This window comes from Heterodontus francisci, chromosome 15 (assembly GCF_036365525.1).
Source record: "Heterodontus francisci isolate sHetFra1 chromosome 15, sHetFra1.hap1, whole genome shotgun sequence".
Taxonomy (NCBI): Eukaryota; Metazoa; Chordata; class Chondrichthyes; order Heterodontiformes; family Heterodontidae; genus Heterodontus; species Heterodontus francisci.
In genome coordinates, this window is record NC_090385.1 from 3,623,591 (window position 1) to 3,643,310 (window position 19,720).

General features: G+C 46.8%; 1 protein-coding gene across 1 annotated transcript in view; it reads left to right on the forward strand.

Moving 5' to 3' along the window:
- The window catches only part of LOC137377472 (transmembrane 9 superfamily member 2-like), a 158,147-nt gene that overhangs the window by 109,853 nt on the left and 28,574 nt on the right, over window positions 1-19,720 (forward strand). Inside the window, exons 15-16 of the mRNA XM_068047091.1 lie at window positions 2,740-2,851; window positions 9,416-9,587. Of these exons, the coding sequence (XP_067903192.1) occupies window positions 2,740-2,851; window positions 9,416-9,587 (284 nt within the window). The remainder of the gene's footprint in view (window positions 1-2,739; window positions 2,852-9,415; window positions 9,588-19,720) is intronic.

Here is a 19,720-nt window from a genome sequence, read left to right on the forward strand (position 1 = left end):
ATGAATGAATTTTTAAAAAATAGGAGCAGGATTAGGCCATTAAGGCCCCTCAAGCTTGCCACGCCGTTCAATAAGATCATGGCTGATCTGTCCAACAGGGTTGTTGGTTATCTGTGCTGGGAGAAATCCCTAAGGAATAACATTGCTTTTGAATTTCTGGAATTTGGGAAAATGGGAGATGCATGGCTAGATGGGGAAGGCACTGCTGCGCAGTATAAGGCTTAGCAAATTAAGTTGTATAGCACTTTGTCCCCTGTGTGAAGCATATCAAAAAGCTTTGTAAATGGCAAATTCCTTATATTTTGTGGAGAGCACGATTGTTATGTAGGCAAATATGGTGGCCATTGTACATGCAGTCTGGTGCTGCAAATGAATGATCAGTTCATGCATTTTTGGTGGTGGTGGTCAAGGGAAGAGTAATGCCTAGGACATTAGGAGAACTCCCTTGCCCTTTAACTAGTACCATGGTCAGTCCAGATGATGTGCCATCCTGTAGGAGTTTGAGACAACAACTTTCTGACTCAGAGATGTGAATAGAATCATAGTCACTTATGGCACAGAAGAGGCCATTTGGCCCATCGAGTCCAAGCTCGCTCTCCACGGAGCTATCCAGTCAGTCTCACTCCCCGGCTCGGTCCCCGTAGACCTGCTAGTTTATTTATCTCAGGTGGCCATCCAACTTCCTCTTGAAGTTATTGATCATCTCTGCTTCCACCAGCCTTCTGGGCAGCAAGTTCCAGGTCATTACCACCCACTGTGTAAAAAAAAAAAAAAAAAATTCTTCCTCATATTGCCCCTGCATCTTTTTCCCAAAACCTTCAATCTGTGTCCCCTGGTCCTTGTACATTAGATAATGGTAACAGTTTTTCCATGTCTAACTTATCTAAGCCTGTCATAATCTTGTACACCTCTTAAATCTCCCCTCAATCTCCTTTGTTCTAAGGAGAACAAACCCAGCTTTTCCAGTCTAACCTTGTAACTAAAATCCTCCATCCCTGAAACCATTCTGTTAACTCTCAAGGACCCTCACATCCTTCCTGAAGTGTGGTGACCAGAACTGGATGCAATACTCCAGTTGGGGCCTAATCAGAGCTTTATAAAGATTGAGCATAATTTCCCTGCTTTTGTATTCGATGCCTCTATTTCTGAAGCCCAAGATCCCATTTGCTTTACTCTTTCTTTTCTTTTGGGCCTCCTTATCTCGAGAGACAATGGATACGCGCCTGGAGGTGGTCAGTGGTTTGTGAAGCAGCGCCTGGAGTGGCTATAAAGGCCAATTCTAGAGTGACAGACTCTTCCACAGGTGCTGCAGAGAAACTTGTTTGTCGGGGCTGTTGCACAGTTGGCTCTCCCCTTGCGCCTCTGTCTTTTTTCCTGCCAACTACTAAGTCTCTTCGACTCGCCACATTTTAGCCCCTTCTTTATGGCTGCCCGCCAGCTCTGGCGAACGCTGGCAACTGACTCCCACGACTTGTGATCAATGTCACAGGATTTCATGTCGCGTTTGCAGACGTCTTTAAAGCGGAGACATGGACGGCCGGTGGGTCTGATACCAGTGGCGAGCTTGCTGTACAATGTGTCTTTGGGGATCCTGCCATCTTTCATGCGGCTCACATGGCCAAGCCATCTCAAGCACCGCTGACTCAGTAGTGTGTACAAGCTGGGGATGTTGGCCGCCTCGAGGACTTCTGTGTTGGAGATACGGTCCTGCCACCTGATGCCAAGTATTCTCCGGAGGCAGCGAAGATGGAATGAATTGAGACGTCGTTCTTGGCTGACATACGTTGTCCAGGCCTCGCTGCCATAGAGCAAGGTACTGAGGGCACTGAGATCGACCGTTGACATGCTGTTCTCCCTTCGTCAGATACAGGAGAAATGCCGTGAACAACAGATGCCCCTCCACATTGCTTTCATTGATCTCACCAAAGCCTTTGACCTCGTCAGCAGACGTGGTCTCTTCAGACTACTAGAAAAGATTGGTTGCTTTACTAACCACTCTCAATATATCCTGCCACCTTCAAAGATCGATGCACACGCACCCCCAGGTCTCTCTCTTCCTACACACTCTTTAGAACTGTGCTATTAGGTTTATGCTGCCCCTCCCTATTCCTTCTGTCAAAATACATCACCTACTTGTCAGTGTTAAATTCCATCTGCCACCTCTCTACATACTCCGCTAGCCTATCTATGTCCTGTTGCAGGCGGTTCATATCATTTGCACTGTTTGCTGCACCTCCAAGTTTGGTGTCATCAGCAAATTTTGAGGTTCTATTCTGTATTCCAAGATCCAAGTCATTTATGTATAGCAAAAAAAACCTGAGAGTGTGTCTGTCTCTGTCTGTCTGTCATAGTACTACAATACAACAAACTGAGCCAAGCTGATGCTAGTTACACTAATTATCGTACTGAACAGTTTGCTTTTGTTAGTGTATCATACAAGCGTTTTTTTTTTTGAAGAGATATAATCTAAAAGTTACTGAGCTTCGAATGGCAAAATGCGCTGTTTTACAGTAACATTTTTTGAACTTTAATAGCACACAACTTGCCCTTACTGGTTCAGAAGCTTTACCCTTGGAGTTTATTTAATTGTAATTATTGCAGTTGTTTCTGCACTCAAAACATTGTTTCTGGACGAATTGTAAGTAGTTTGGGTGACACATTGCTTGTATTTATCGGCTTTTGCATCAGCACTTTGCAATGTTCACCTTGCATTAATTAATTTATATATTCCATTTTCAGGTCTCATCAGATGTATTACATGTTTGGTTTCCTGTTCTTGGTCTTCATTATTCTCCTAATCACTTGCTCGGAAGCCACCATCCTGCTCTGTTACTTCCACCTTTGCGCAGAGGTTTGTACTCCCAACTTCATTGCTTCATGTTACAATCGGTACTTGTTAAAGTAATATAGCAGCAATTCATGCTAACATGTTACTGCAGCAGAGTCTGTAACTTGACGGTTGTTAAATCTGCATGGGCACCCCATTTCTTTTTATTCTTCAGTTCTGCAGAGTGTCCATCTTTAGGGTTTATTATAATTAAAATGAGTGCATTTTATTTATGGCTGTTACATGTTTGTCATTTGGGTGAAAGTGAGTGCATTACTCTGACTAAATATCTGAAGGACTGACTTCTTTCCCTTCAACCTAATATAAAGTGATGCTTTCTTCATTAATTTTCATTTAGAATGTGATTGATTTCAGGTACCTTTTCGATACAGGGCTCTTTGAACCATTAGCAAAATGTAGGGTTAAAATAACTTCACTCTATAGACCAGTTTCCAGTGTCATTTCAGTTAGTGAGCAATTAGGTGGATTACATGGATCAACGGAGGGTAGTCATTTACAGCGCAGAAGGAGGCTATTTGGCCAATCGAGTCCATGCCGGAAACTGGATACCCAGTAGGGATTTATTAGCAACATTTTGTATGACTAATTTAACTGAGGTTTTTTTTTTGAAGAATGGATAAATGGAATCCAGTAAACAAGTTTGTGGATTTTTCAAGTCATTCGGTAAGGTATCTTGCGGCTCACAACAAAAATTCGACTATATGGTATTACAAAATGTCGCAGGATGGTTGGAAAGTTGGCTGATTAATCAATAAAATTAGGGATGATGGGTGCTGCTAAGATTTGAAGTGGTGTACCCCAGGAGTCAGTGCTAGGTCCAGTTTTGTTCTCAGACATTTTTGAACTTGGGCACAGGGGGCACAATGTTGAAATCTGTTGGCCGTGCAATAGTAAACCATGAGGAGGACTGTGAAAGACTCCAGAAAGACAGATGGGTTAGCAAAGTTGGCAGACAGGTGGTAGATACAGTTTAATGTGATTAAGTGTGAGGTGATTATATTTTTGGAAAAAGAAACATAAGGAATGGGAGAATGAACTCGGAGGAAAGGCATGAAGGGTATGGATGAATAGGTGATTCCATGAAATAAAGACAGAAAATGCTGGAAATACTGACCAGGTTTGGCACATCTGTGGAGAGAGAAACAGAGTTAACATTTCAGGTTGACCTGAAACATTAACTCTGTTTCTCTCTCCACAGATGCTGACTGACCTGAGTATTTCCAGCATTTTTTGTCTTTATTTCAGATTTCCGGCATCTGCAGTGTTTTGCTCTTGCTTTGGTGATTTCATGAATGTGCAAGTCAGTACCATAAAGTCTTCTGCATTTGGGTTTTATAAATGGGGACAGAGTATAAGGCTAAATAAACGACAGATTTATTCAAGCGTTGGTTTAGGCCACAGTTGGGCGTTGGTGCAGTTTGGGTGCTCCATTGTAGAAAGGACATTAAACCCACAGAGTGGACAGTGTCGATTCAGCAGAATGATGCCAGGGTTGTGTAACTGCAATTGAGAAGAATCCTGAGGAGCTGATACTGGAACTGTTCCCACTGGAGCAGCAAAGGCTGAGGAGATTTAATGGAGGTATTTAAATTATGTGGGGTTTTGATATGTAAATTTCTTGTTTACAGCATTCACTGTGTATAGTGGGCAAAGTGCATTGACACCAAAATGCCTTCTATAAGTGATGAGGATGTCAAAACCAACCTTTTGAAGGTTCAGAAACCTTTCTACAAGTTGGTGGGCTGTTAATTGCATGTGGTTAGTTATCAGGATTGTTTGGTTGGCAGCTTGCGCAAAGCTCCGTGCAGCTTCCAGTGCAGGGCTCGGAAAAGGGGACTGGCTGCAGTGGGGTGGTGGGGAGGGGGCTTTGGGGGGGGGGGGTGCGGGTGGATGTCGCTTCTAAGTGGAGACTTCAGGCTGGACCCATCCAGGGATGTCTAGGTGTCGGCCTGGGCAAGAAGCAAGTCCGGGGAAGTCGAGGCAGAGTGTCGAGTGAGACGGAATACTGAGAAGTGTGCTCTGGGCAAGAGGCTAATTTGGATTTGTGCTTTTACTGTGTTAAAAATGCTGTATCAATGCCTGTTGAACATTTAACTGTCCTGATTCCCAAAACTCGGTCGCTCCACTCAGTCAAGAGGTTGAAACAATCCAAGTATCTGTCATTGGGCGAGAATTGACTGCAGAGTTTGGCTTTTCAGTCATTTGAGTTTCAAGGTATTGGTGATTGACCCTGGTTGCATCACGGGTCAGTCATTCATGTGACTTTCAGGGTCAAGTGATTGAACCCAGGCCAGATAACTTGCCAGTTGTGTAGGGCAGGTTCAAAACTGGTTTTCAGTCATTTTAATAGAGGATTTGTTTGAGTTTTCTGAAAGGAAATTGTCAAATGAATTATTACTGTGCATTTGTATTGTGGTTTGTAGTTAACCTGCTGCTGGGTTTCCAATGCAAGACCTGTTAATACATTGACATACCTTTGTCATTGCAAGGCTGTATTATTTGTGGGAAGACTGAAAATGGACCAGGGTCCCTGCTCTTGATTGCCATCTAGTGACTGCTGCTGGTAGTGCACATGCGGGGTCTGGGCAAGCACAGGATTGACTTGGCTCAGAAATCCTTTGGGATAGTCTGCTGATTCTCACTGTCAAGGCTCATGATCATTTGGGCCAAGGACTGGTGAGATCCCAGTGCCAGTAGAGCTGTACCCTGGTGAAGAATATGCATTCAAGAGGGAAGCAAAGACAGCCATCGCTTTATTATCGTGTATGCTTTGTTGTAATTACCTGTTTAATGGTCAGCTGCTGAACAGCCTCCCACTGTTCATTCTGTGATATGTTGCCATTCATTAAAATGTTGAAAACCAGTAATGAATTAAAGTTGCTGCATCTTTATATTTAAATAAAAAAAAATATATCAAACTTTTTAATCAGCCTGTCCATAAAGATATATGGCAGTATTTTTAGGCCATGATGAGGGTGAGTAAGGAGGTGGGTGTGCTCAAAAATTTGCACTGCTGGCTAGCATGCCAGTTTTCAGGCACCGTCCAACCCTGGGCCATTTTCCCAGTGTTAGGATATTGTGGGAGGGGGTGCGTGGCAGGTAGCCAATTAAGGGTATTTAAAGGTCACTTGAGGTGTAAGGTCATAGGCTAACTGCAATTTGGCCTCTAGGCCCCGTCCCCCAGACGTCTGGGACTATTCCAGCTGCCTGGAGGCAGCCTCCCAGGGGTAGGTTGGGGAGTGTGGCCAACGCTCCAGGCAGGCTTTGAGGTTCTCTACGTCTGCCTGGTCGTAGCTGTGGCCAGAGGCTGCCTGTGGGAGGTGTTCCCCTCCCGAGTGGTGGCCTGGCTGCTGTGGGCATTTTTAAATTGATGTTTAAAAGGTTGGCGAGAGAGAGGGCGCCTGAAAATGGATTGAGGCACCCTACCCCCACCCTCTGTGCCTGTCCGTCTCTCTGTCACTCCCCCGTCCCCTTCCTCTCTCAGAGCATGACAGCCCCCCATTTTACTTTCATTTTTAGTTTTTTTTTCTTTACATTTTTTAGAACCTTTTTTTTGCATTTATTTCATTTCATCTTCGTTTGTTCAGTTTGCTTACCCATTGTTTTTTTTTCATGTTTGCACTTGCTGCTGTTCAATATCGAGTCCGTTAACACCTTTTCTGCACTAATGCTTTGTCTTGCAACACACCATTAACATATTGTTTGCCTTTGCTCCGTGACCTTTTGGTCAGCTATGTGGCCTGGTCCAATCTGCACCTTCTCCTTTGTTATCTCTTGCCCCACCCCCACCTCACTTGCTGATAACCTGTGACATTTTTAATATTGGTCAGTTCCGAAGAAGGGTCACTGATCCAAAACGTTAACTCTGCTTTTCTTTCCACAGATGCTGCCAGACCTGCTGAGTGGTTCCAGCATTTCTTGTTTTTGTTTCAGATTTCCAGCATCTGCAGTATTTTGCTTTTATTTCTTGTTTTTATCCCTCCCTCCCTCTCTCCCACTTCCTCCCTCTCTCCCACTTCCTCCCTCTCTCCCACTTCCTCCCTCTCTCCCACTTCCTCCCTCTCTCCCACTTCCTCCCTCTCTCCCACTTCCTCCCTCTCTCCCACTTCCTCCCTCTCTCCCACTTCCTCCCTCTCTCCCACTTCCTCCCTCTCTCCCACTTCCTCCCTCTCTCCCACTTCCTCCCTCTCTCCCACTTCCTCCCTCTCTCCCACTTCCTCCCTCTCTCCCACTTCCTCCCTCTCTCCCACTTCCTCCCTCTCTCCCACTTCCTCCCTCTCTCCCACTTCCTCCCTCTCTCCCACTTCCTCCCTCTCTCCCACTTCCTCCCTCTCTCCCACTTCCTCCCTCTCTCCCACTTCCTCCCTCTCTCCCACTTCCTCCCTCTCTCCCACTTCCTCCCTCTCTCCCACTTCCTCCCTCTCTCCCACTTCCTCCCTCTCTCCCACTTCCTCCCTCTCTCCCACTTCCTCCCTCTCTCCCACTTCCTCCCTCTCTCCCACTTCCTCCCTCTCTCCCACTTCCTCCCTCTCTCCCACTTCCTCCCTCTCTCCCACTTCCTCCCTCTCTCCCACTTCCTCCCTCTCTCCCACTTCCTCCCTCTCTCCCACTTCCTCCCTCTCTCCCACTTCCTCCCTCTCTCCCACTTCCTCCCTCTCTCCCACTTCCTCCCTCTCTCCCACTTCCTCCCTCTCTCCCACTTCCTCCCTCTCTCCCACTTCCTCCCTCTCTCCCACTTCCTCCCTCTCTCCCACTTCCTCCCTCTCTCCCACTTCCTCCCTCTCTCCCACTTCCTCCCTCTCTCCCACTTCCTCCCTCTCTCCCACTTCCTCCCTCTCTCCCACTTCCTCCCTCTCTCCCACTTCCTCCCTCTCTCCCACTTCCTCCCTCTCTCCCACTTCCTCCCTCTCTCCCACTTCCTCCCTCTCTCCCACTTCCTCCCTCTCTCCCACTTCCTCCCTCTCTCCCACTTCCTCCCTCTCTCCCACTTCCTCCCTCTCTCCCACTTCCTCCCTCTCTCCCACTTCCTCCCTCTCTCCCACTTCCTCCCTCTCTCCCACTTCCTCCCTCTCTCCCACTTCCTCCCTCTCTCCCACTTCCTCCCTCTCTCCCACTTCCTCCCTCTCTCCCACTTCCTCCCTCTCTCCCACTTCCTCCCTCTCTCCCACTTCCTCCCTCTCTCCCACTTCCTCCCTCTCTCCCACTTCCTCCCTCTCTCCCACTTCCTCCCTCTCTCCCACTTCCTCCCTCTCTCCCACTTCCTCCCTCTCTCCCACTCCTCCCTCTTTCCCCCCCTCCCTCTTTCCCCCCCTCCCTCTTTCCCCCCCTCCCTCTTTCCCCCCCTCCCTCTTTCCCCCCCTCCCTCTTTCCCCCCCTCCCTCTTTCCCCCCCTCCCTCTTTCCCCCCCTCCCTCTTTCCCCCCCTCCCTCTTTCCCCCCCTCCCTCTTTCCCCCCCTCCCTCTTTCCCCCCCTCCCTCTTTCCCCCCCTCCCTCTTTCCCCCCCTCCCTCTTTCCCCCCCTCCCTCTTTCCCCCCCTCCCTCTTTCCCCCCCTCCCTCTTTCCCCCCCTCCCTCTTTCCCCCCCTCCCTCTTTCCCCCCCCCTCCCTCTTTCCCCCCCCCTCCCTCTTTCCCCCCCCTCCCTCTTTCCCCCCCCTCCCTCTTTCCCCCCCCTCCCTCTTTCCCCCCCCTCCCTCTTTCCCCCCCCTCCCTCTTTCCCCCCCCTCCCTCTTTCCCCCCCCTCCCTCTTTCCCCCCCTCCCTCTTTCCCCCCCTCCCTCTTTCCCCCCCCTCCCTCTTTCCCCCCCCTCCCTCTTTCCCCCCCCTCCCTCTTTCCCCCCCCTCCCTCTTTCCCCCCCTCCCTCTTTCCCCCCCTCCCTCTTTCCCCCCCCTCCCTCTTTCCCCCCCCTCCCTCTTTCCCCCCCCCTCCCTCTTTTCCCCCCCTCCCTCTTTCCCCCCCCTCCCTCTTTCCCCCCCCTCCCTCTTTCCCCCCCCTCCCTCTTTCCCCCCCCTCCCTCTTCCCCCCCCTCCCTCTTCCCCCCCCTCCCTCTTTCCCCCCCCTCCCTCTTTCCCCCCCCCTCCCTCTTTTCCCCCCCCTCCCTCTTTTCCCCCCCCTCCCTCTTTTCCCCCCCCCTCCCTCTCTTCCCCCCCCCCTCCCTCTCTTCCCCCCCCCCTCCCTCTCTTCCCCCCCCCCTCCCTCTCTTCCCCCCCCCCCTCCCTCTCTTCCCCCCCCCCTCCCTCTCTTCCCCCCCCCCTCCCTCTCTTCCCCCCCCCCTCCCTCTCTTCCCCCCCCCCTCCCTCTCTTCCCCCCCCCCTCCCTCTCTTCCCCCCCCCCTCCCTCCTTCCCCCCCCCCTCCCTCCTGCACCCCCCCCTCCCTCCTGCACCCCCCCCTCCCTCTTGCACCCCCCCCTCCCTCCCTCCTACACCCCCTCCCACCTCTCTTTTGAAACTCTGCACAAGTTAGATGCAATGTAGTTTTGTATTTCAATGCTCTGACGTTGTGTAGCATTTAGTTTTCTTTGAACAATTGCTATTTAACTGATGTTTGTCTACTCTGTTATTGCTTTGTAGGATTACCACTGGTGGTGGAGATCATTCCTGACGAGTGGTTTTACAGCTGTTTACTTCTTTGTGTACGCTGTTCATTACTTCTTCTCCAAGCTTCAGATCTCTGGTGCCGCAAGCACAATATTATACTTCGGATACACACTCATAATGGTCTTGATCTTTTTCCTCTTTACAGGTAGGATGGAAATTTATGATGTGAGATACATTTATCTACCTGCTTCCTGTTCTCTGGTCTTGTCCGAGATGAAATACATTTTCACTTTTTTAAAATGAAGCTGCCCCATAGTAAATGTCATCCTGTAGGATTCAGGAGTGTAATTTAGTTATGTAAGTGGTGCAGAAATGTTTTCAACAGTTCACCATTCTGGAGAGGAATTTTGCTTTCAGTAGCAAACAGTGATTTTTAAAAATAATTATTAGGCTGTGGCCATCCCTGGCAAGGGTGGCACTTATTGTTCAAGCCTAGTTGCCTTTTGGGCCATCTTAAAACACTGGTATCCGGCCACTTCAGAGGAGAGTTAAGAGTCAACCACATTGGTGATGTGACTGGAGTAACCTGTAGGCCAGACCAGGTAAGGGCAGCAGATTTCCTTCCCGAAAGGGCATTTGCAAACCAGATGGGTTTTCACGACAATCTGATAGCTCCATGGTCACTTTTCCTGCTACCAACTTTTTATTTCTAGATTTTAAAAACTGTATTTTAATTCTAAAACTGCCATGGTGGGATTTGGATTTGTGTTTGCTGGATTAATACAAATATTGTCCAGTAGCGTAACCATTACATTGCCATACTGCTTTCAGCAAAAACCCAGCTGTTTACTGGTTCAGTTGGTGGTGTATTAGCAAGTTTAATCCTTCTTAATGTAAAGATGCATTATTTCATGCAGTTCAAACAGTTAGCTTATCCTGCAGCAGCCCTCCTTGATTTGATGCATGTTAATATCAGACACTCAAATTAAGCTTTTCCAATGTGGGTGCTAGTAGACAGAGAAACTCAGAGCTATGGAACACAAGGTAAGTAAACTACTTCAAACTTGAAAATATAAAATAAAAAGTTGGGTAAAAGTTGAAGCAAAAATTTGGAACAAATAGAAGACAGGATGAATGAAGGTTGTGTTTAAAATGCTTTGAGTAGCTTTATTATGGTAATATCTGTATTTCTCTTGCCCCTAATGTAAAATGCTGAACTGTGATCTATCATTTTCATGAGGAAGCAAGTTAGCACCAGTGCAAGATGTGCAGTATGTTCTGTTTTGGTCACTTGGACAGAAATCCACCACCTTGCTTATGAATCCCTGGATTTCAGATCCTGAGAAAGCCACAGAGATTTTGTTTGTCTGATGCATACTCTTAGCCAACAAGATACAGCATCGATTATATTTCAAAATAAATAGTTAATTGAGATGGTATCGCAGCTGTAGCCTTGACACTTCATTGATGCCATATAAATGAACATAATGCAAAAAGTAAAGCTTTTTACTGAATTTTCTTTAATGTGCATTTTTTAATCAAATTCTGTACTTCAGTAGGCATCGGTATTTTAACATGGCACTCATGAACCTGGTGTTACTGTGACAGGTTTGTTGTTTAAAACAATGTATAACGCAGCCCTCTTTCTGGCAGAAGCTAATCTTTCTAAATCGGTATTTCGTGCTCTTCGGTATTGCTGCATGAGTGATTTCTTTTGTCATAATGGGGTTTTGGTCTATTATGGATATATATTATTTGTACTTGGGTGATTGCTGCAGCACCCACCACTGTGAGGAAATTGTGAGCTTCAAGAAGCATGTGGCAGCTGGGCTCAAAGCCTTCTGCATGCCTTATTATCAATTGCTCGTGCTCTGAATCCCTATTAGTTCATACAGTGAAATGAAAATGTGTGGTTGAACCAAAGTCAGGGTTTTAACATGGATCTTTCCCCTTTTTTGCAAGCAAAGTTTTGCAATTGTTTAAGGTTGTGGTGTTTTATGGATGGAGAGAAAATAGCTTCAGCATGATTCACTGAATTTATTTGAGATGAATTTATGGAAAGAGCAGACAAGCATAGGAACATGTGTAGCAGCATTTCTGAGCAGCCTTCAGCAGACAAGAAAATAGACTGTGGGAACTGTACTAGGGCTGGCACTTGCTTTTGTTAGACCATTCTTATTGTGTACAGTTTCTTTTGGGCCTCCTTATCTCGAGAGACAATGGATACGCGCCTGGAGGTGGTCAGTGGTTTGTGAAGCAGCGCCTGGAGTGGCTATAAAGGCCAATTCTGGAGTGACAGGCTCTTCCACAGGTGCTGCAGAGAAATTTGTTTGTTGGGGCTGTTGCACAGTTGGCTCTCCCCTTGCGCCTCTGTCTTTTTTCCTGCCAACTACTAAGTCTCTTCGACTCGCCACAATTTAGCCCTGTCTTTATGGCTGCCCGCCAGCTCTGGCGAATGCTGGCAACTGACTCCCACGACTTGTGATCAATGTCACACGATTTCATGTCGCGTTTGCAGACGTCTTTATAACGGAGACATGGACGGCCGGTGGGTCTGATACCAGTGGCGAGCTCGCTGTACAATGTGTCTTTGGGGACATGTACAGTATGTTAGAAAAACATGCAGCTGGAAGCATACTACAGGATAATATAATGTCAGATCTCTGGTGAAGTTGCTCATGGTAGGTCATTGCATTGGCTGTTTTATAAGGATGGCCTTACACCAAGTGATGCACAATGTATTACTCTGCTGACGAATATGGTTGGGTGCAGCTGTAGTACAGGTTTGTTCATTTAAGCTTCAAAGTGTAATTGCAATGTATTTTTGAAATCGATTAAATGCTGGTTGCTCTTCACAAATGTTTGGGTCAGCTAAGGTTTAGGTTTTTTAAGCCCAACTCTTCAGGTCCATGAGATGCCATAGATCTTCTGACACCGGGAATTGCTAAGTATTTTCTGATACTTGCGAGGTTTCTGTGACACTGCAAATTATTGTCTTTCTCCCAACATTTTATAACACAATTTTCACACACAAGACCTTGGCATCTGTGTGATGCCTGAAACATGACAGACCTGTGCTACATGCAAGATATATGCACACGTAGTGTCTCTCTCTCCCGCCCTCTCTGCTCCTTCCTCCCCCTCTTGACAGCCCCTCTCCTCCCCACCCTTCTGCCCCTCTCGGCAATAAATGCTGTCCCACAAATGAATAATAAAAAAGGTCCATGGCCTTTATGTAGTGAGTTGTTGCAACCAATTATATTGTGTAACTTTTTGGAAGCTTTTCAGTTTCTTTATATGCTGGTGGTAGGGTCCCTTTTGTTACCTTGCACTCACCAGGGAGAGAGCTCACACTATCCATCTCAGAGCAGTCAACCCATCCACAGGAAATGTGAGGAGTGGGATGATCAATCAGAAATGCAGTAGATTTACAAAACACAGACTGGTGCCAGGCAGTCAGCTCCACTTGGATCTGAAAGTTCAGCTCTCATTCTGGTCCCTGCAAAGCACATTTTCTGTATTTCAGTTGATTTTAATGACCACATTAAAAAATTGATATGTTTTTAATCAGAAGCAGTAGATTAAACAACAGGAGGAGGTGGCTGCACAAATATCCCCATCCTCAATGATGGGGAAGCCCAGCACATCAGTGCAAAAGATAAGGCTGAAGCATTTGCAACAATCTTCAGCCAGAAGTGCCGAGTTGATGATCCATCTCGGCCTCTTGCTGAAGTCCCCAGCATCACAGATGCCAGTCTTCAGCCAATTCGATTCACTGCACGTGATATCAACTGAAGGCACTGGATACTGCAAAGGCTATGGGCTCTGACAACATTCCGGCAATAGTACTGAGGACCTGTGCTCCAGAACTTGCCACGCCCCTAGCCAAGCTGTTCAAGTATAGCTACAACACTGGCATCTACCTGGCTATGTGGAAAATTGCCCAGGTATGTCCTGTACACAAAGCAGGACAAGTCCAACCCGGCCAGTTACTGCCCCATCAGTCTACTGTCAATCATCAGTAAAGTGATGGAAGGTGTCATCAACAGCACTTGCTTAGCAATAACCTGCTCACTGATGCTCGTTTTTGGTTCTGCCAGGGCCACTCAGCTCCTGACCTCATTACAACTTTTCCAAACATGGGCAAAAGAGCTGAACTACAGAGGTGAGGTGAGAGTGACTGCCCTTGACATTAAGGCAGCATTTGCCTGAGTATGGCATCAAGGAGCCCCAGCAAAACTGGAATCAATGGGAATCAGGGGGAAAAATTCTCTACTGGTTGGAGTCATATCTAGTGCAAAGGAAGATGGTTGTGGTTGTTGGAGGTCAATCATCACAGTCCCAGGGCATCACTGCAGGAGTTCCTCAGGGTAGTGTCCTAGGCCCAACCATCTTCAGCTGCATCATCAATGATCTTCCCACCATCAGAAGGTCAGAAGTGGGGATGTTTGCTGATGAGATTGCACAATGTTCAGTACCATTCATGACTCAAATACTGAAGCAGCCTGAGTCCAGATGCGGCAAGACTTGGACAACATCCAAGCTTGGGCTGATAAGTGGCAAGTACCATTCGTGTCACACAAGTGCCAGGCAATGACCATCTCCAACAAGAGAGAATCTGACCATCCATCCTTGATGCTTACTGGCATTACCATTGCTGAATCTCCCACTATCAACATCCTGGGGGTTACCATTGACAAGAAACTGAAATGGACCAGTCACACAAATACTGTGACTACAAGAGCAGGTCAGAGGCTGGGAATTCTCTGGCGAGTAACTCACCTCCTGATACCCAAAGCCGGTCCACCATCTAGGAGGCACAAGTCAGGAGTGTGAAGGAATACTCTCCACTTGCCTGGATGGGTGCAGCTCCAACAATACTCGAAGCTTGACACCATCCAGGACAAAGCAGCCCACTTAATCAGAACCCCATCCACCACTTTCAACATTCACTCCCTTCACCACTCACTCCCTTCACCACTGATGCACAGTGGCAGCAGTGTGTACCATATACAAGATGGTACCGCAGCTCACCATGCCTCCTTCAACAGCACCTTCCAAACCCACGATTTCTTCCAGCTAGAAGGACAAGGGCAGTAGACACATGGGAACACCATCATCTATAAGTTCCCTTCCAAGCCACACACCATCCTGATTTGAAAATATATCGTCGTTCCTTCACTGTTGCTGGTTCAAAATCCTGGGACTCCCTTCCTAACAGCACTGTGGGTGTACCTACACCCCAAGGACTGCAGCAGTTCAAGAAGGCAGCTCACCATCACCTTAAGGGAAATGGCCAGAACAAGCAGCAAACCTGAGGATTGGGAGCAGTTTCGAATTCAGCAAAGGAGGACAAGGGATTGATTAAGGGGAAAGTAGAGTATGAGAGTAAGCTTGCAGAGAACATAAAAACTGACTGTAAAAGCTTCTATAGATATGTGAAGAGAAAAAGATTAGTGAAGACAAATGTAGGTCCCTTACAGTCAGAAACGGGGAAATTTATAATGGGGACAAAGAAATGGCAGACCAATTAAATATATACTTTGGTTCTGTCTTCACAAAGGAGGACACAAATTACTTCCCAGAAATGTTGGGGGACATAAGGTCTAGCGAGAAGGAGGAACTGTATGAAATCAGTATTAGTAGGGAAATGGTGTTAGGGAAATTGATGGGATTGAAGGACGATAAGTCCCCAGGGCCTGATAATCTACATCCCAGAATACTTAAGGAAGTGGCCCTAGAAATAGTAGATGCGTTGCTGGTCATTTTTCAAAATTCTATAGACTCCGCAACCGTTCCAACGGATTGGAGGGTAGCTAATGTAACCCCACTATTTAAAAAAGGAGGTAGAGAGAAAACAGGGAATTATAGACTGGTTAGCCTGACATCAGTAGTGGGGAAAATGCTGGAGTCCATTATAAAAGATGTAATAGCAGAGCACTTGGATATCATTGACAGGATCGGACAAAGTCAACATGGATTTACAAAAGGGAAATCATGCTTGACAAATCTACTAGAATTTTTTGAGGATATAACCAGTAGAATAGATAAGGGAGAACCAGTGGATGTGGTGTATTTGGACTTTCAGAAGGCTTTCGATAAGGTCCCACATAAGAGATTAGCGTGCAAAATTAAAGCACATGGATTGGGGGTAAGGTACTGACATGGATAGAGAACTGGTTGGCAGACAGGAAACAAAGAGTAAGAATAAACGGGTCTTTTTCCGAGTGTCAGGCAGTGACTAGTGGGGTACCGCAGGGATCAGTGCTAGGACCCCAGCTATTTGCAATATATATTAATGATCTAGATGAGGGAATTAAATGTAATATATCCAAGTTTGCAGACGACAAAAGCTGGGTGGGAGTGTGAGCTGTGAGGAGGATGCAGAGAACCTCCAGTGTGATTTGGACAGGTTGAGTGAGTGGGCAAGTACGTGGCAGATGCAGTATAATGTGGATAAATGTGAGGTTATCCACTTTGGTGGCAAAAACAGAAAGGCAGATTATTATCTGAACGTCGATAGATTGGGAAAGGGGGAGGTGCAGCGAGATCTGGGTGTCCTTGTGCAACAGTCGCTGAAAGTAAGCATGCAGGTGCAGCAGGCAGTTCAGAAGGCAAATGGTATGTTGGCCTTCATAGCAAGAGGATTTGAGTACAGGAGCAAGGATGCCTTGCTTCAATTATACAAGGCCTTGATGAGACCATATCTGGAGTATTGTGTGCAGTTTTGGTCTCCTTATCTGAGGAAGGATGTTCTTGCTATGGAGGGAGTGCAGTGAAGGTTCATCAGACTGATTCCTGGGATGGCAGGACTGACATATGGAGAGATTGGGTCGATTAGGCTTGTATTTGCTAGAGTTTAGAAGAATGAGAGGGGATCTCATAGAAATCTAGAAAATTCTAGTAGGACTGGACAGACTAGATGCAGGAGGGAGGTTTCCGTTGGCGGGGGAGTCCAGGACCAGGGGTCACATTCTAAGGATAAGGGGTAAGCCATTTAGGACTGAGATGAGAAGAGATTTCTTCACCCAGAGAGTGGTGAGCCTGTGGAATTCTCTACCACAGAAAGCAGTTGAGGCCAAATCATTAAATATATTCAAGAAAGAGTTAGATATGGTTCTTGGGGCTAATGTGAACAAGAGATAGGGGGAGAAAGCGGGAACAGGATACTGAGTTTGGGTGATCAGCCACGATCGTATTGAATGGCGGTGCAGGCTTGAAGGGCCGAATGGCCTACTCCTATTTTTCTGTGTTTCTAATTAGGGATGGGCAATAAATGCTGGCCTAGCCAATGATGCCCACATCCCATGAATGAATTTTTTTTTAAAAATCTCCTGACTCCCTAATGCCTGTCCACCATCTGCAAGGCACAAGTCTGGAGTGTGATGGAATACTCTCCACTTGCCTGGAAGAATGCAGCCTAACAATACTCTGGAAGATCGACACCATCCAGGACAAAGCAGCCCGCTTGATTCGTATCCCATCCACCACCTTAAACATGCACTGCCTTCACCATCGACGCACAGTAGCAGCAGTGTGTACCTTATACAAGATACACTGCAGCAGCTCGCCAAGCCTCCTTCAATGGCACCTTCCAAATCCACGATCTCTTCCACTTAGAAGGACAAGTACGTGAGTAGTGAAGTCTTGCTTCAATTGTATAGAACCTTGGTTAGACCGCACCTGGAGTACTGTGTGCAGTCTTGGTCCCCTTACCTTAGGAAGGATATTATTGCCATAGAGGGAGTGCAACGAAGATTCACCAGACTTGTTCCTGGGATGGTGGGACTGTCCTATGAAGAGAGATTGGGGAAACTGGGCCTGTAGAGTTTTGAAGAAGGAGGGGTGATCTCATTGAAGCTTACAAGATGCTTCAAGGGGTAGACAGGGTCGATGCAGCTAAGATGTTGTCGACTCCCCAACCAGGGGACACAATTTCAAAATAAGGGGGAAGCCACTTAGGACAGAGATGAGAAATTTCTTTACTCAGAGGGTTGTGAATCTTTGGAATTCTGTACCCAAGAGGGCTGTGGAAGCTCAGTCATTGAGTATGTTTAAAGCAGAGATTGACAGATTTCTAAATACAAATGACATAAGGGGATATGGTGATAGTGTGGGAAAAAGGCATTGAAATGGATGATCAGCCATCATCGTATTGAATGGCAGGGCAGGTTTGATGGGCTGAATGGCCTACTCCTGCTCCTATGTTCCAATCTGCAAGTTCCCCCCCAAAGCCACACACCATGTTGACTTGGAAATATATCGCCGTTCTTTCACTGTCACTGGATCAAAATCCTGGAACTTCCTAACAACACTGTGGACTGCAGCCGTTCAAGAAGGCAGCTCCCCACCACCTTCTCAAGGGCAATTAGGGATGGGCAATAAATACTGGCCTGGCCAGTGACACCCACATCCCATGAAACAAAAACAAGTAGAATAATGTAGGAAAAAGAAGTTGCTTTTGATGGAGGCATTAATCCATTCATTTTAAGTGAGTTTGAAACAGAATATTTTAAATCCACAGCAGATTAATTATTTTAGGGTTCCCATCACCTCCAAGCTATGCACCATCCTGACTTGCACATACTTTGCTGCATCTTAATCACTATCTTTGAATTCCCTACTAATACCATTCTGGGAGCATTATCCCAGCAGTTCACAGAAAAGGCCCACCCAGACCTTCACAATAAGTAAAATGGCCAATAAATGCGGCATTGCCCACTTCTTGAAAACAAACAAAAATCTAAGGAGAAGACGGCTTAATGCTTAGGTGCAATTTTCCATCATCCCTGGATCTAAACATTGGTTTTTGTTGATAACTTATGCTTCCGGCAGCAGTTGCTTACCTTTAACAAACTGTTATTTTTAAATGAACATCCCCACAATCCAGGTGGTTCCACACCTACCTCTGGGTTGCCACTGGCCCAGCAATGGGAGTTGGGTGCAGTGGTGAGCAGTCTTGTCCTGTGATTGCAAAATGCAGTGTCACTGATAGCTGTGTGCTGTAGTTTCAACTTGCCAATTAGCACGCTGTATCTAGGGCTATATCCCAATGAACGCAACTGGAGTTTGTAAGCAAGAGTTTACAGCTTGCATTTATACAGTGCCTTGTACATAAAATATCGCACAGCACTGTACAGCAGTGCAAGGAAAAATAGATGCTGAGTCCATAAATATGTGAATCAAAACTTGAGTTGGTTTTCAAAAGTACCATGAAGGTTGAGAGGGGATAAGGAGGCCGTGAGGTGACAGGGAGGTTGAGAGGGGATGAGGAGGCTGTGAGGTGACAGGGAGGTTGAGAAGGGATGAGGAGGCTGTGAGGTGACAGGGAGGTTGAGAGGGGATGAGGAGGCTGTGAGGTGACCGGGAGGTTGAGAGGGGATGAGGAGGCTGTGAGGTGACCGGGAGGTTGAGAGGGGATGAGGAGGCTGTGAGGTGACCGGGAGGTTGAGAGGGGATGAGGAGGCTGTGAGGTGACAGGGAGGTTGAGAGGGGATGAGGAGGCTGTGAGGTGACAGGGAGGTTGAGAGGGGATGAGGAGGCTGTGAGGTGACAGGGAGGTTTCTATATCTAAGCCCCTACAGCTACTTTTAATTTCCTCTTTAAAATATATCTCGTGATTCCAGGTGACGCTGTTTCCAAAATGCATGAATAGTTTCAAAAATCAAAATTTCCTGAGTCAGTCAAAACAACAACTTGTATTTATATAGCGCCTTTAATGTAATAAAATGTCCCAAGGTGCTTCACAGGAGCATTATAAAGCAAAATTTGACACCAAGCCACGTAAGATCTTATTGGGACAGATGGCCAAAAGCTGAGTCACAGATAGGGTTAAATAGCATCTTAGAGGAAAGATAGAGAATTCCAGAGCTTAGGGCAGGTAAGCACAGCAACAGTGAAGTGATTAAAATCGGGGATGCTCGAGGCCAGAATTAGATGAGCACAGATATCTTGGAGGGTTGTATGGCTGGAGATTACAGAGATAGGGAGGGGCAAGACCATGGAGCTAAATCTCATGCCTTCAGTGTTTAAGTCCCCTCAGCACTAAAGGCCTGCTCAGGTCTGCAAAAAAAAAAAAACCCAACCCGAGCCCGACAGAACCACATCCGGCCCGAGTTCTTCCGTTTTTTCCCACCCCCGACCAGACCATCAGTTAACTTACCTTCTGTTTTTCACTTTGTTGCTGATCTGCACAAGCTTAAAATAACTAACAAAACCACCTTTCTAGTCAAAAATTAAATTAACGGTGGAGCCATTTACCTGTGATAGAGCGTGTCCAACTCGACCTGACCCGAATCCTACACATGTTTGGTCCTGTCGGGTTCGGGTCGGGTAGCA